This window comes from Rhinolophus sinicus, linkage group LG15 (genome assembly GCF_036562045.2).
Source record: "Rhinolophus sinicus isolate RSC01 linkage group LG15, ASM3656204v1, whole genome shotgun sequence".
NCBI classification, from domain to species: Eukaryota; Metazoa; Chordata; class Mammalia; order Chiroptera; family Rhinolophidae; genus Rhinolophus; species Rhinolophus sinicus.
In genome coordinates, this window is record NC_133764.1 from 21,121,729 (window position 1) to 21,139,433 (window position 17,705).

At 50.0% G+C, this 17,705-nt stretch overlaps 1 protein-coding gene and 1 long non-coding RNA gene across 2 annotated transcripts in view; one reads left to right on the forward strand and one right to left on the reverse strand.

Annotated features, from left to right (window-relative positions):
- The window catches only part of ASIC2 (acid sensing ion channel subunit 2), a 960,074-nt gene extending 949,359 nt beyond the window's left edge, over nucleotides 1–10,715 (reverse strand). The window contains exon 1 of the mRNA XM_019732608.2: nucleotides 10,161–10,715. Within this exon, the coding sequence (XP_019588167.1) occupies nucleotides 10,161–10,715 (555 nt within the window). The remainder of the gene's footprint in view (nucleotides 1–10,160) is intronic.
- A 51-nt stretch (nucleotides 10,716–10,766) lies between these two features.
- On the forward strand, nucleotides 10,767–17,057 carry LOC109447889 (uncharacterized). The gene is made up of 4 exons (XR_002137437.2): nucleotides 10,767–10,885; nucleotides 11,295–11,715; nucleotides 11,853–11,977; nucleotides 15,731–17,057. It is a non-coding gene; the product is annotated as an uncharacterized LOC109447889 (long non-coding RNA).
- The last annotated feature ends 648 nt before the right edge of the window (nucleotides 17,058–17,705 follow it).

The window sequence follows — 17,705 nt, forward strand, 5'->3', positions numbered from 1 at the left end:
CCCAGCCCGTCCCTGCGTTCACCCACCCAGAAGCTCTCTGCAGCCCTTCAGGGAGAGGTTTTTAAGCAGGTTCCATTACACTGACATAACTGATGAAATCACTGGCCATTGGTGGTTAGCTGAATCTCCGGCTCCTCTCTCCTCTCTGGCGGTGCGGCTGAAAGTGCTAACCCTCTAATCGCCTGGTTGGTTCCTCAGGTAGCCGGCCCCCAACCTGATGCTATCTACAGGCCTATCAAGTCATCTCCTCAACGTAAACTCTGGCGGGTGGAAAGGGGCTCATTAGGAATAACGAAGATGCTCTCTCACCCCAACGCCTCAGGAAACTCCAAGGAACCTCGAACGAAGACCAAATATAGATCTATTATATCATAATATCACAGCCACGCACGTGTCTGTCACTAAATTCCATGATCGTACCATGAGGCCACAACACCTCACTCTGTTATTACGTCAGGTGCCAAAGCCCCTTCATCCTTCTAACACTCGCCACAAGCTCCGGTGCTCCTGGGAGGGAATCTCTCTGCCCTACAGCTGGGTCTATTGCGAGCCCCACCTACCCCCGAGTTACGGCTCATCTGTGTACCTTTCAGTCTCCTCAGCCGCCACAAGGAACCAGGCCCAAGCACATCTGATTTGCTCTCTAGGGTTAGATCCAGCACCCAGAGCTTATGACAAATCTTCAAGGAGCCGTGCATACGCACTTTGGGAGGCCAGGTCACTGAACAGCCACTCCCGTCCCGGGCTACCACCAGCCACACACTTCCTGCACTGTCTCTGGATGAATCCACTGTGGGCTCTTTGGGGTCCAAGGATCCTCCCCCAGCACTATGCTTCTTCCCAGCTTCTGAAACACTTACCCTCAAGGCTACACAGTACTGGGAAATGGGGGGTTTCTGCAGGCTGGATGTGCTGGTTTAGATCTATTATCAATTCTTCCAATGCCATCTGCCAATGGCCCTCACATCTGACCCCAAATATCTGTTCAAGAAAGAAATAAAGAATTGAAAGTAACTTTAGAGGTCATTAAATCCAACTCTTTAGCTGGCACGGATCCACCTCTGCAGCACTGCCAATAAGCAATTGCACAGCTTCCGCTAGCGCTGAGGACACGGCACAGGTACTCTGAACTCCGAGGACGTGTCATTCCTTCCAACAACTGGTACCCACCTCTCTGAACTTCTGCCCACCCACTGGTGCTAGCTCTGCCCTCTGGCCTCACAGAGAAAGCCGCATTCCTCTTTCCTATGATGGCCTGCTAAGTGTTCGAAGACATCAATCATTTTGCCTTGAGTCCCCCCCTCCCCTGTTCAGCCTACACAGTCTCAGCGGAAGCCTCCCCTCTTCACTCACGGTTTCCGTAACATATGAGGGGCATCACCCCTGGGCAACCGTACATCTCTCACTGCCTCCTGCTTTATCGATGGGCCCGAGCCACTGCCAACATCTAAAGCCTCTGGTGCTAAGCCTCGTGGCTTCGAGCCAGCCTGAAGCACATCCAGGAAGAAATGGCAGTGAAGGCTGGTGGCGGGGTAGGAAACGTTAGTTTTCGGAGAGGGCAGAACTGGGAACTGATGAGCACACAGGGGTTGATGAAGGTGGGAGCTAGAATGGGAGCGGTCGAGTGTGCAGCAGCTGGAGGAGTTGGGCTAGCTCAGCTCTTAGGGTCTGGGCTTTCCTCAGGCAGGAAGCTCCAAAGAGGAACAAACCAGCGGTGCCCAGAGCAGTGAATCCTAATCAGAGAGATGCTCATTTGAATTGCGAAAAAGCTCCCTTGGAAATAGTTACAGGCCCCAGTTGAGGGCACAGATCTAGAAAGCCCAAGATTTCAAAGACCTTTGAAACTGGTATTTCCTTCCTTCTAAGCCAGACATAGGTCCATCTGTGTAGGTGATTCTCCACGTTACCAAACAGATGGAGAAGCTAAAACTGATTGCGACGTAGGTTGGGTTCCCTAGCCAAGCCTGAGATGGGGCTTCTTGTCCAAGTGACATATTGAGAGAATGACATCAGGAAAAGCCTGGCAGGGACCGAGGCACGCAGGATGGGGCAGGAGAACAGATAAGCAAAGTCATGGCTTCAGGAGAAGTCTAGCTCAGTCTGATCCCCCGTGAAGCTCTGGGGTATAAACTGCACCACAATGTGTCAGGTCTTGAGGCAAGACAACGGGCATTTTGTACTGCTGTGTCAGTAAGTCACCAGCCACCGGCTTCCCCTAGGCAGCGGGAAGATGCACAACTTCCTGGGTCTCTCAGGAGTGGCAGCACCAGTCACCTAGGGGCGCGCTCCGGTTCTCAGGGCAGGTGTGAGAGGGAAGGAGCTGTACCCCAAGAAGCAGTAAAGGGGACCTGAGCGGCACACTAACAATGCCTTCCACAGATGCTCTTGCTACTTCATACATGGACCCTGCTCACAACAGCAGGAGCAGTGTGATGAAACATTCAGTCAGACAATGAGCTGCTGCCAGACCCATAACGGCCCACGGACATGGTTTTGACAGCATTCTGTACCTCCCGTACCCCACTGTAGCCACTGGCACTCACTGTATCAAGGTGTTTCTGCTTCCACTGTACAGCTCCATCTAAATCACACAAACAAACAGACAAACAAGTGGATATATATACCTGGGTACAAAATAACATCAACTCCCTCGCCCCACATATGTCAAAGTTGTAGTTTCAACAAACAAATGTAGGATCAGAAAATAAATTTTGATCATGTTCTACTGCATTAGAGTTCGACAAATTGGCAAGTCCTGGGGAAACACTCAGTTCAACATCCTTATTTTACAGATGAGGAAACTGAGGCCCATTGAGGCAAATGGCCTTGCCCAAAGTTGTGCAACTCAGTCATCAGAAATGATTAAATCCAGGCACATACGACGTTCCTTCTGCGTTCCGTGCTTTATTTCTTCTGAGTATAAATTTCCATGGCCACTGAGATAACCAACAGAGAATGTACCAGAGTCCTGAGAACATAAGTACTGGGAGATGGAAAGATGCTTTAGTATCCAAAGGATGACACTTTTCAGGATTTTGTTTGTTTGTTCCCAAATAAAGCCCAACTTGATAAACAGCCTTCTATTGCTATCACAGGTTTCAGATTTATTTCTGAGTATTGGAGGCATCCACTACCCAGTAACCACTAAGTCCAGTCTACATGAACTGGTTTTAAGGCTGCTGCACGGGAGAAATGTGATATAAGGAATTTCAAACTCCCAGGGATGATATGTCATTCATTTCAGGTTGTAACAGATCACAGGTCAAACGGCCCTGCGGGTGAAGTTACATATTTCAACCCAGTTCCATCAAACATAAACACTCAAACAACAAAAATGAGAAAGCAAACAGCAAAAAAGATATAAAAAGATATCTGGGTCCAGATATCTCTAGACCCAGGTGGTATGTTTTTGTTCTGATGGAGAGAATGGGATACATGGGACTGTGAAACGGGAGCTGCTCTGTGGAGCAACTTCTCTGTCAGTAAACTTAGTGCAAAAAGCGACCAATTCCGTCTTTGGGGTACTTTTTTTTAATGGGATCTCATTTTAGCTCTTACTGTACAAATCAGTAGCAAACTCAGACTCACTTTACAGAAAATTTTCTAGAACTCATGTGTTCATGAAGGGTAGGTCTTTCCACAGAGAGGAGATGGGAACCACTGCAGAGAGGGGGGAAGGGACTAGATTCCAATCCAATTAGCCCTGGGGGCCTTCTTTCACCAGCGGTTCTGGAGGTCTAAGAATCCCCAAGGACAGAGGCCCAGACATATAGACTCGCCCCACGAGCAACTGGGCATTAATGCAGTGGCTGGTATAGTGGCTTCAGCTTTTCTTTGCAATGAGATGGTGTGGGTCATTCTCTAGTCAGCTCGCTGCCATCGTCCTACCCCTTCATACCATCAGAAAGAATTCAGCACACCGCTGAAAGCTTCAGTCCCGAGAGCTACCACCTCAAGTTCTGTAAATCAGAACATCCCAACGAGAGGCTGGCACCATGGAAAACTACTCACCCAACTTGGCAGAGGTTGCCTCTCCAAGGACATAGCAAATGCTCACAAAACTTACAAGCCTCTTAAGGAATAGGTGTGATCGTCTAATGTGTATTAGATACTGTTTAGACCATTTTGGCCTAAAGCTAGAGACTTCCCAGGTGGGAGAGAGTCAGAGTCCAGGAGTGTGCTGAGGTTGGGCAGTGTAGATAGATGGTCCTGAAAGGAGAACCAGAACTGGTCTGCATCCAGGAGCAAGGTCAGGTCTCAATCAGGAGGTCTAAGGTGGTGTCAGCGACCACCTCTCTGGTTCATGCCAGCAAATATCCAACCAACAGTGAGACCAAGATGGCTGCAGGGAAATGCAGAGCTGAACAGTCAATAAAGTACCATTAAAGGAGAATCACTGGTGTTCAGGCATGAACCTAAAAACCAAGGAGGCTGAGCTGAGAGGGGAATCTCATATATTAGCCCCAGGGAACTTCTGGTCGATAAGACCAAACATACCCCACAAAAACGGTAGTGATCAGACCCACTGAGACATATCTTTGGATTTTATTTTTACTCTAAATGGACCTTTGAAGAAATCTCTAACATCATGGACACTGGCCAGGGGACCAAGAAGAAGAGAGCAAGGTGACACTGATTGGGTGGTACTGTGTGCCAGACGGGGTACCAGATGTGCAGAAGGTATGATCCCAGACGTGGGGATACACACTCATGCACACGTTACATGACTGAATGGAGCTACTTGCAAAATGTCAAAGTAATGCATGCAATTACATCTGTGATGCCATTATGGGCCATTTTTCTTCCTTCTCTATTCTTTCCCACGCTTCCCAAGTTTTCTCCAATGAGCATGAATTGTTTCTATACTCAGAAAGTGTATTATGAAAATAATAACAATAATGGGACAAGTCCCTCCCATACAGGTGGAATCCAAGGCACCTATACTGGAAAGGGAGGCTGAATAATATTTCACTTTATATCTGCTATAGAGTCACCTTACATTCAAGAAAACATCAAGCCCGCTTAGCGCGGTCTAAATACATTTTTGAGAGCTTACCATGTGCTAAGCAGTTCTAAGTCCTGAGAACGTAAAGTTAATCAAGACATCATGTCTTACAGGGAGGGAAGACAGAAAATAGGCAACGTATAAAAATTATCAGTGGTTAAGGAATTCAAGTGCTAAATTAAATTATCTCTAAACTCCCTTTTAGCCTAACCACTTCATGATTCTAACGCAAGGAAAAGCACAGTGACGGCTCTAACTAAGCAGTAAGCCCAAATGCTGTTCGGAAGACAGAGGAGGAAGAGATTAATTTAGATTATGGCCATGGGGGAGGGATTGGCAGTGGTGTCCTGGGGAAAGCTACACAGATATTAGAGCTGGATTTTAAAGGTTGAATAGGATTTAAATAAACAGACATGGAGAGAGACGTACGCAATGTAAAAAAGTTCTGGGTCAGTTCAGGAAACAGCAAGTAACTATTTCATCAACAAACCTTTACTGGATATTTACCTCCCTGTATTTGGCATGATGTAGGCCGAGGACGTGTTTGATGAGACAAGACCCCTGCCCTCCACGACCCCCGGTCTGGAAGGCCTGGGCAATGGGCTGTGAGCTCTGAAGGCAAGGGTCTGGTCTGTGTCACTGCTCAGAGTACGTGCTCTATTTGATCTAAAAAGGAATGGATGTGCGTGCACTACAGGACATGCTGTGATAACCCCCGTCTGTCTGGTACATACGTAGGGCACTCAACTTCTATCAGGGGTTGGGGCAGGACGAGCTTCTCGGGGTGCATTTAGGACCATGACCGGGAATGTGGAAGCCAAGAGGGTAGGTAAGGAGAGGACATTTAGACAACAGAACTGATACGAACAGAAGTATTGGGAGAAGGGAAAGTTTACCAAGTAACGAGAATGACACATCCCACACACAGAGAAGTTGCTTGTGCTCTAAAGCTGTTGAGGAGTCACAGTATGGAAACGTGGGACGAGCTCTGGCCTGGAGTCCACAGAGCCGGAATTAAGCACAGGCTCTAAGCAAAGCTGGGGGCCTGCCCTTGGACTTGGCATCTGCCACACACTAGAACTTGCCATGCCTTGCCTCAGTAGACTGGTACCGCAACTCTGAGCGGCAGGTATTCTTGTTCCTGTCTGAGAGGTGGGGAAAGTAAGGTGAAGAAACTTTCCCAAGATTACACAGTGAACAAGGGTCACAATCGTAATTCCAACTCAGACCTCTCCCCAAAGCTCACGTTATTTACACACCTGCTCCACGTATAAGAAGAAGTAATTAGAGGTTAGTTATGGAGCCACCAGCCTTGTGCAAGAATCCCCAATAAATACACTTTGTAAGCCCTCACTGCCACGTCTCTACAATGCTCGGTGATACAGATGAATAAAATCCGTTGAAGTGCCTCTAACAAGATCTCAGTAGAGAGATATTTCTTTCAATTAAATACAGAAATGCTTTTCCTAAGAAATCTCAGTGTTGAAGTACAAATACACACAACTATGGAAATCAAGTTTAACATGCAAACTGAAGGGGCATTTGCATTTCTGAACGTGAAGGCAGATGAACCCCAGTGTGACGAGCAGAGAAGCCACGTGAAACAGTCACGTGCTGATCCCCACAGGAGGGTTGCCACCTGTCAGCCAGAGTTAGCTACTAAACCCAACGGTGACCTCCACTCTCAGAAACCATCTCAGTGCGGTTGGGCTTGACCACAGGGCTGCAAAAGAGAAGTAGCAGCCACCTCTGTCTCCCTGGTTTATCACCGACTGCCTCCTACAGCGGGCTGCAGACAAGTAGGTAGGGTGGGCAAGAAGCCCCTGCTACTATTGATGATAACCCACCTTACATCTGCGTAGCGGTCACAACATACAAAAAGACTGTCGGGTATGCGGTCTCCCACGGGTCACCCTCCCGACAACCCTGGGAGTTAGGAAATCACGTACGACTATCTTATGTGACATGAGCAAGTCAAGGCCTAGGGAGAGTACAAATCATGACCCAGGGAATCAGCTAGAAAATGATGAAGCCAGAATGCAAATCTAGGTCTTCCTACTCCTAATCTTACCCTCCGGTCCTCCAACACCGTGGCCAGAGGAACTCCCCTCCCCCCAATCCAACCTTCTCATCCCAACTGCCTTTCCTTCCACGCTGGGCCAGTGTCTTAGCAGACACTAAGAAATCAAAGCCCTCTTCCCAGGAAGGAAAAGCATGTGCCTATCTGAGGTCACATTGTCCCAGGTGAGGGCAAAGAGCACACCTGTTTACATGGCAGTCGGAATCCACACCTGGCTTCCTGGGGATTTTTAACCTCCACAAACAGCATTTCACTCGGCTAGAATCATGGCCCGTTCGCTAATTAAAGGGTATTACGCACTTCGTTGAACACCAGCTAAGAACTTGGAATAAGGAAGCTTAGGTGAAAGCATTAGCCCGGGAGATGGCACAAGGTATGCTTTATAGAAAAACAGGAAAAGTAAGCCACTTGTGGCATCTCCTCCCCCACATTCGACTTCTCTAATAAGTCTGCCATGGCACTTACAGACAGAAGCCGCCCAGCATAGGACGACCGAGGTGCAGCCTAGTAAATTAGTCAAATGGAGAGGGGTGTGCAGCAAAAAGAATGAAAGAGTGAGAGGCCAATGGGCCCACTTCTCCCACAACCACCTGCAAGGCTCTCTCATGGTGTGGGAGCCCAAAACTCAGCTCACCTACCCCCCAGGCCAAAAGCACAGGGAGACGAGGGGGAGTGGGAAGGATTACCCCTGACTGCAAGGTCTCAGAACAAACTTGGCATCACGTTCCCTCTCGAAAGAGGCTCAGCATGGCTGTTCACTGTGACCAACAGGTACAAAAGACCAGCCTCTAACCTGGGGGCTTCTCCAGCTTTCCTGGAATGGGTCCCTTTGGGACATTCCCTAAACAGCTTGACGATTCAGCCCTGAAGCTCATTCCCCTTTTCAGTCCTGGGGGAGCTCACATATTGAGGGTCTGTCCCAGGAGGGACACTCAACCAGACGAGTCTTGAACTTGGCGAGGATGGCAGATAATGACGTACCACGTACTGAGTAACAAACCTTATGCACAGGCAACCTCCCTATGTGAGACACAACTTGGAGAGGTCAATGGTTCGGGAAGGCTTGATGGCCCGATCATTAGCCTCTTGAGACCCCAGCAACTCAAATAATGGGCCAAGTGCAAAACAGCAGCCCAAGGTCAAAAAACCTTTACTTCGCACTGGAACTTGGTCATACATAGAGAAGAACCCACTAGTTGGATATGTGGTTATGAGACCAACTGCAGTTTCTCTCTGGGCCACCCTCTCTGCTGTGTATTCCGTGTGTGTTCAGGCATACAGAGGAATCGCTGAGTGCATGTTGAGCTGCATGGTGCAGTGGTGAAGCTGAGCATTGCCACAGCACTAGAAAGCATGGGGTGGAATACAGGGATGGTTTCAGCCTCCATGAATAAGGCATTTTCCCCATCTCTCCCCAAGCCAGCTAAGACATCGATTTGTGCATGACATGTTTTGGAATCCTGCGTGCTCTATTTACAAGGGCTTTCAGGACTGCTGGTCCCTCCCCCTCGCTCAGACTTACTTCCTCTTGAGCAAACACTACTACTGATTTTGTCGTGCTTTCCCCCACAATGTTTAAAGCAGATGATACAAAACAGCTCCCCCAGGAAACAGAACTCTAAAGGATGCAGCAAGAGGCAGTGCCCCCCGCCCCCTCGTCCACCCCGCACTCTGGGCTTTCCCAGAATCAGAGATGCCAACCAGAGTCTGTGGGCAGACACTGGTTGTAGCATTAAAAGCAACTCAGAGCAAGAGGCTGGTAGGCAGTGAACCAGAGAGCAGGAGGGGAACGGGTACAGCATGGGAAAGGTAGGGTATGTCTTCATTAGGCAAAGGACCCCAGCCAAGTGCTACTGAGAGTCCAGTCCCTTTGCAACTGCGGCACGGCCATCCCGAACTTACAATCGCTATTTGGCTCAAGGTGCTGAAACTCCAAAGCTCCGGATTCTCCCTCAGGTACCTATGGGACAAGCGGCCACACTGGGCTTCTGGGGGGTCCTGCAGACCCTCATGCAAGGAGTGATCTGCAGCTGCAGTCTGACCTGTACTGCCAAGTTATGCCTAGCAGCCCACTCATTGGGCAAACAGAGGAACCTAGCAGCAAGAGCTCTCCTCCCCTCCTTTTTCTCTCTGCCCCTCCAGGAAGCCCCATCCTGAACGTGAGCCCCATCCCCTCTGCTTTTCCTCTTTCCTCAGCTCCACACTCCTCCTCCAGGCTTTCCAATCCCACGGCTGCTCACCCCTCCCCACACCACTCCTCTCGCATCCACATTAAGAGACTGTACATACAGCAAACCGAGCCATTCGGTTACCAGCTGAAGCTCCCAGACAAGCCAGCCTGGACCCCTTCCCCTCACAGGCATCTCTGACCATCCTACACCCTGGCCTCCGCCTAGACCCTCTTCTTTGGCCCAAGTGCCCTGCACATCTCTTTGCTTCCAACCTGACACGAGACCAGCAGAGACCCAGAGTCCCCGGCCTCTCCTCTCCCGACACGGAACTCAGAGTCCACACCAGCAAAGGAAGCAAAGAGACGTCCACACCTTTGCAGCAGCACCTGCGCCAGCCAGCTCCCAAAGCCACTGTCACCATCCAGGCCGCCTGGGGCCCCACACCCCCTCCTCTGGTGGTTTTAGCTCCAGCCCAGCCCACAGGATGCAATGCCTGATGGCACTTCCGAGCAGAGAGAGAGAGAAAAAAGGAAATGCCACACCGTCGATGACAAGCTGTTCCAATCACACAGCTCAGACACCAAATGCCCCGGACAACAGACAAATCAGGCCTCCTCCCTCTAATTGGGAGGAGGCCAAGTCAGCACATCTGGAGAAATGAACGCCCACGGCAAGCCCCTTCTCGCCCCCCACGTCTGACCAGACAACAGCGCTCCATCCAGCAGGCAGACTTCTCCAACCAGTTCCAACAACTCTGGTCAACGCCTCTCTTGGCCTGCAGCTGAGGCACTACTCTCTGTCCTGCTCCAAAGCACAGGAAAACCCCAGACCGAGCAGGAGACCACCAGCACGGCACTTCTCAAGAGAACCAAGTGCCAGAGGAAGCTGAAAACCAAGTACTCACGGGGGTGAAGTCTCGGTGGCCACACTCCTGCCCTTTGAACTTGCAGTAGAGCATCATGTCTTTCAGGTCATGGCCCACGCGATGCAGGAACTCCAGCATGCTGAACTGCTTGGGCTTGTAGTGTTGGAAGTTGGCTTTCTGCCGCAGCGCCTCCAGCACCGTGGGGTCAGCCAGGTGCGGATCTGGGATCTGCAAGTTCACGTCCAGCAGGGCCAACAGCTCCCCGGCGTGGTACAGGTCGTTGGTGGTGAGCCTGGAGAACCGGAAGCCATTGAGGTTGCAGAGGGTCACCGCTGGGAACACCAGGCTTTGGGCCACCACCTCATCCACCTTGGTGACGTGCTGGTAGGAGAAGTAGTAGGACACCCTCTCTGAGCTCTCCAGCAGCAGCAGGCCCAGGGAGCCCACGAAGGCCACGGCCCAAAGCACACGCCGGACGGTCAGGGGTCCATACACGAAGATGTGGCGGATGCCGTGGAGGGTGGAGGTGTTGGCAAAGATCTGGAGGCTAGAGGGCTGCAGGCTGCCCTCGCTGGGGCTCTCCTTGAGGTCCATGGGGACCCTGTGCAGTTCCGCAACTGGCTTCAGGTTGATCAAATCTCAGAGAAGAGTGCCCAGTCCTCCAGCTCTGCTCCAACCTGGAGGTTCAAGGGAGAGAACCCAAGGCAAGCGTCAGGCAAGGCGCGCTGAGTTTATCCTGCGAGCCCAGCCGCAAGCTGACAGGGGTGAGTGTTTATATAAAACCCATTCAAACTCTAGCTCCTGATTTTTTCCAGGCGATAAGGAGGGCTGGTTTTATTTAGGGAGACACCAAGGTGATGTGGAAGGGATGTGGGTGGGAAGGGAGAGCTTAGCCAATGGAAATAAAGTCCTCCCCCCTACACACGCCACTAGAGACGAGATTAAAAGCGAGAGCAAGGGAGAAAATGCTTAAAACAAGTCGCTGAGCAGCTTGGAGCCTGTTAACCAGTGCAGAAAGCCCCGCGTTAACCATCCCGGGGTGTCAGGGCGGCCGCGCTGATGCACTGCGGGCGGGCGCAGTCTTCAGAGCCGCCGCCGCCTCGGTCCTCTCCCCCGGGCTGTTCTGCACTCGCCGCCGGCTCCGTCCCTCTTCTCCTCCTCCTCCTCCTCCAGGCCCCCTTTTTCGGGCAGAATTCCAAGTGCCGGCGGCCGCGGCGAGCGCCTCGGAGAGGAGGCAGCGCAGGGCCGCAGAGAAGCGAGGACCGACCTGGAGGCTGGACAGGATGCGAGCGGCGTGGAGTGGGACTCGTGTCTCCCCGCCTCCCGGAAGAAAAGCGAGACCCTGAGCACGCAAAGCGAGCTGGCCTCCCGCACCCCTCCTCCACCAGGCTGCTGGGGGAAGGGCACGGCGGGGAGGGGTGGGGGCCAGAGCTGGTGGGGGTTGGGGACCTGGCGAAAGTTTCTTTGTGGTCTATTTTGAAGGGAGCTAGTGGGGGCTTCTCCCCGCAAGTGGAGAACCAACCCTGGGAGTGAGGACGTGACACCCCGCCCCCACAGATGGCAGAAAGGCACTTGATAAACTCCCACGAGCCAGGTATGAGGATAGAGGCAGCATTCCTTTGCACCAATGTCTGCTCCCGGGGAAGGCTGAGCCTGGGGTCTCCAGAGGGGAGACGCTGGAAACGGGGAAGGAAAAGAGCAATCTAAAATCAGTGTCTCTGCTGCCGGCAGGAGGGGGACATTCCAGAGAGCAGGCGTCCCCTGGAGCCCCAGAGAAAGAGCAACAAGTATCCCTCCCTCACCCCTACGGAACCTGCTGGAGATTCTGTATCTGAAAAAGACAGCTGGGGTTCCAGGTAGGGCTGGCTGCATTCATTCCCTTTGGGGGGGGGGGGGAGAGCGAGAGAGAGAATTCTGCCCCAGAATTTGCCAGATGGAAGCACAGCTGGAGCTATAGGTGGGAGCAAAGAATTGGGCTTCTAGCCACCTACCTCCTTTTTCCTGAAAATCCACTGGAAGTCAGCCCCTGCTAGCAAGTGGGTGTGGCTTACCCCGTGCCAGGGATCAAAAGGCTGGAACCTATGGAGTCAATGATGCTAAATCCTCATCAGGAGGAAAGGAACTGAAAGTTCCAGTGGCCAAGCCAATGCACACTGCCAAGCTGGGGCAAAGCCACACAGAGGCTCCTTGTTGAGCCAATCTGGTGTCCCCAGGTTATGCCAAGCTTAAACAACACTCCTTGGAACACGTGGAGAAGAAGGCAGCTTAGGGGATGTCCCTCCAGGTGTGTATCTACTCTGGAATATTTCTCTATCCCATCTGCCCTCTTGCTAAACCAGATCCAATCTAAGAACAGTGTCTGGGTGCACTCTGAGGCAACATGTGACATTAAATCAGTGGTTTATTGATCCTGGAAGCTCGAAGAGCAGAAGCAGTAAGCACAAATGACAGAGGCTAGTCAACCTCGTACATGCCACGCCAGAGGTCTCAGACCCCTGCTTGTTGGGCTGCCTGGATGGGGCACGGGGTTTTCAAAATGGGCGCCAAAACTGAGACTCGCTCACATGTCAGGAACTGTGTGAAGGTGACTTATCATCTGACTTAACCCTTCCATCCATCTCAGCAGGTGTGTGTTGTTATCACACCTAATCTACAGATGAGGAAACTAAGGCCCACAAAAGAAAAGTACCCTGCCAAATTACACCGCTACTAAATGACAGAGCTGAGACTTGAACTAAGGCATGCTTGCCTCCAAAACACAGCTTCAAAAAGCAGATCCAAACACTCCTTCCCAAATTTAGGAAGGGGGCGAGCATTTCTACCCCACTTTCCCCATTACACACACACCTGCCTGCCTGCCAGAAACTTAAAAGTTTATATAGTGGCCTTAACTGGGTTCAGTCACATATACCACCCAGATGGTCTCAGCACCTTACTCCCTTAAGGCTGTGTCCTTGGGGCAGCTGTCGGGAAGGCAAGTGGAATGTACAATCCAAGGACAGGGGCGGGGGTGAGGAGCCTCTGATTGCCTGGGGCCAGCTCACAGGTCAACCCACAGTCACCTCCTCTCGATGACCTCTTCCAACACTCCATCCCTTACGACTGCTTTTCCAGTCCTACCCACCCACCTCTTCCCCAATGTGCCCTGAGAGGTCCGTAAAGGGTTTCACTAGCACAAAGGTGACTCGTTTGGGGCGGTTCTCTGGCTGCGTTAGTGGCAGGTACCACAGCAACAGTATAGGTACGTACAAGAGGAAAGCATGCATTCCGATACTGTTTCCCCAAACCATTCTTTTCCACCAAAAGTCCCATGATCCGAATCACTGATTTATTAAGTCCCCTAGGTTGGGGGTCAGCTCACTCACTTGTGTCCTCATGTGACTTAACAAAGATGATACTTGAGCACACCTACCAGGTATGAACACACAGCACTCCGTTTGGATAGTGGCACTGGTGCCTCCTTGTGAGGCAGTGATATTGTTCAAGGCCGTCTTAGTTTGGAGGACAGCTTTCCTCATTAGAGACATTTCAGTGTTCGGTAAAGACAGGCTTTGCTAGCTATCGTTTAAGCCTTGCTGAGTGAATTTAGTAAGGGCTTCTGTGTGCCCCAGTGTCCTCCAGGCCAATGGAGGGGACAAAGCAGCCAAATGATTGTACCGGTGGAGAACAGAAAGTGCCCACCTGGCCTTGGGCAGCGGGAGATTGGCAGCTGTAGGACCTTGACCTGGTGTGCATACCATACCTGTTGCCAGGGAGGCAACACGGTCAGGCATGAGATGCACTGACCAGTACCCCATCTTCTCCCCTCTTTCAATGGTGTGTGTTCCATTCCAAGGATAGTACATTTCAACAGGTCCAGTCTGCAGCACCAAAATGGCAGTGGAGACTGTTTAGTTCCCCCTCCCCCAGGAGTACCAAGTAACTCACCCATCCCGGTGGCACGTTCCATTGCAAATTCTAGTAGATAATGGCTCTCCCAGGTGTGACAGGGCTTGGCGTTCTCAGCAGCAAAGCACGTTGATCCACGGTGAGAGTTGGGGCAGTGGCTGTTTCCCACAACTTCTATAAGTTTATAGCATTGGATGTCTCCACAGGGTTCCCCAGTCTGGCCTATGGGGCAACAGGCCCTACTGGTTGATCATTCAAATGTATTAAAGCCTAGGATAGTACTTTAGTCCACCTGGCAGTCAACCGACGGTTATTGGTGCCAATTCAACATCAACAGGAATCCACAGTTTGGGGTGTGGTAAGGGAGGAAACTATTCAGTGCAAACAACTCCGTTGTGATATACAGCACAGCTGTGGAAAAGCTCAAGCGTGTTACAGCTCAATTATGAAGTAGCATGATTGTGGAACAGGAGAGGGGGGCAGAGAGTAAGGCAGCAAGGCGGGCGTCAGGCAGGCCTGTCTATGGTTAGACAACTCTTCTCGACTCGCCTCGGCTTTCCGCAGCTTTCTGCAGCTCTGGTCCCCTCCACTCAGCCTGCGGTGCTCCAGTCTGGCAAGATGTCTTCAGTGCTCAAGACAGTGAAACACAACCTAAAGTAGAAAGGGGAAATGCGTGACCCAAGCCAGCAGGGAAGCTAACTTATATAGAGAGAAGTCCTCACCCCTGATCCTTGATTGGTCTGTCCTCATACAAATGAGGATTTCAAATCATCACAGTTTGATTGGTCCAAAAAGCACTGTCCTGATTGGTCAGAGTGGAGCCTCTCTGATTTGTCAGTGAAAATGCAAATAAGGATATAGCTGCATAGATCCAACTGGGTGGGGGAAGTCTCAGTCCTATTGGTTGAAATATGATTCCAAGAACTCCTTTATAAGGAGAGCAGGAACAGTGCAGGTGGGCTGTTCAGGGCAGGCACCAGGCAATTCAGTCCAGGTTTCTCCCCTAAAGCGTAGCTTGCTTGAGAAGCCCTTGTTTAGAAACTGCTGCTCGGCTGTTTTTAAATTTGGGCCCAATTAGGCCAACTGATCTTAGTTATCAGAAACCTGTGCTTCCATGAATCTCCTTGAAGGTGAAGCACATTTGCAGGAACTTTTGCAAAAGCATCAGAGTAAAACAATAACTGCCTGTAAATAACAAAAGTCTTAAAAATGGTCATGGTTAAAGATCTGATGAGAGTTCATTGTAATGCAATTGATGAGGAAATTGGGTTATCCCTGTGATACATATTTTAAAGTTATGACTGACAACATTATATAAGGACACATCATATTGTTAGGAATGTCATACAAATATACTATAAAGAAAGTTTAGCATCATTTCTTATTTGACCATGTTTCCCATGTAATTTAACATATCAAATAAGCCTAATTAGTTCAATATCTCTCTTTTATAAGGAGAGAGAACACATCTTTTGAGATGTTTCAGGGGCCCTCTGGAATATTGCAAAATTAATTCAAGGTCAACAAGAATTCATTGAGAACTTGACTTTGGGGAAGTTTGTCAAAAATATCAAAAGGTTTTAAAATGATTAAAGAAGACCGTAGGCTGCTACCCACCGTCCGGTCAGCCCACTCTACGTCTCGAAGTGTACTTGCCTCGCTAATAAACCTTTTTGCTGCTTTTGCCTGACTCCATCTCTTAACTGAATTCTTTCCTTCAGAAAGAACCGAGGAAAACTGCCTTTCCCAGAAACATATCCTGGTGCCACGATTCGGATCACCAAATTCAAGCTGTCAAGTTGCCGGGGATACCTAGCAGGATCCATCATTCCCGGATAAAGCTGTGGACAGATGACAGAAGAGAAGACCCAAATCACAGTACTCTTGTGAGCCCCTAGAAGACCTCAAGCTACTATTAAACAAATTACCGGATAAGTGCTAATGACCATATCCATAGAATTACTTTTCGTTACCTTTCTCTTGAGCCTCATTTTAGCTCTCGTGTTTCTCTTCACTTGTGCCTCACCTGGAATCCTCATCGACCACTGCTTCTGCAACCATAGCCAATATTCCAGTGAAGACCCTGTACCTAATAGATCTTACAATGCCCACCCTCTATCTCCCTGTATTGCTACTCCCCCTCTTTTTCTTCCCCCTTTACAAGCAGCTCTTAAGTTTTTAAACTTAAGCAATTCTAATTATACCTGAGAATGTTGGTTTTGCATCCATGCCCAGGGGACGGGGACCTTGGCTTGGCCAGCTTCCATGCAAGAGTGGGGACTAAGCCATGGATACATGTACCACACCACTGCTGGGGAATTACCAAGACATTTACATTGGCAGGGGGACCAAACAGAACTATTCACAACCAATTATAGGGGCTACATATGAAGGGGTCCAGCTTAACACTCAGGCCCCTCTTTGTTTAAGCTCCCCACCTTTTAGTTTCAGAACGCTGGTGGGATCACTCTCCCCTTCGCTCGGCAATCTCACAGTTCATATACATCTAGATAACCACAGCTTACACCCTTTCTCTAGCCGCCCTATAGGCATAAGCAGGCTAAACCCTCCTCCTAATATATCCTTATGGAGCCAATATAACCATTCTCGTTTTTGTCAAGGGAGACCATTAGGATGCTCACATTTAGCCCTACTTGCAAATTTCAACTGGGGGCCATTGGAATACATAACTGTTACATTGTCTACACCGATCAGCCAAATCGAACCCTAATCGACACCATTAGGAGGTTATTCTTCTGGAAAGGCCCTAATAACAGAACATATAATGACACCCGTGCTTCGGGCTCCTTATAGCTGCATCATTTGCTGCCACTTATTTCTGGAAATATACAGATCAAGGTAACCACACCTCTCAGGAGTACTACCACATGTCAGGATGCCTTCCCTGGGGGAGGCATTTATTTTCTCTGTGGGTCCTCTGCATATACCTGCTTTCCTACCAATTGGACTGGATTATGCACCCTTGTTTGTGTACTTCCCAAAATCATTTTGGCCTCCAAGGATCAACCCATCCCTATACCAGTTTATACAAATCCACACCCAGGGAGCAAAAGGGCCCCTATACTTGGCCATTTACTCACCGTACTTGGCGCAATGGCCGTGGCAGGAGGTGTGGCAGCCAGAAACACCAGAGCAGTCTCTATCAACCATGTTTATTCAAATCTTTCCCTTGAGTTAGCAGGGGTTAACTAACAGATCACGGACTCTCCATTGGTATTACAAGGGCAGATCAACTCTCTAGGTGCAGTAGTTCTCCAAAACAGAAGAGGTTTAGATATCCTTACTCCCTCACAACAGGGACTATGTGCTACGTTACAGAAACGATGTTGTTTGGGGCTCAACCATTTAGGACAAATTAATGCAGACATCCAATACTTCCTAGACAAGGCAAAATAACTTCATACTCAGACAACCCAGGGATGGCTAACCTGGGACGAGACATGTCCCTGGTTCTCCTGGCTTTTGCCTTTATTAGGCCCTCTTAGGAATTCTATTCATGCTTCTTTCCGGTCCCTGCTTATTGAATATGCTGACACGTTTTGTCGCCTCTTGCCTAGGGTCCATCAAACTCCTGATGCTCACGCAGACGCTCCCCCATCCAACAATATCTCATGCCACTCTTCAAAGGACTTACTCCCCAAATCCGTACCAGTCCCCTCTCCAAGCCATCGCTCG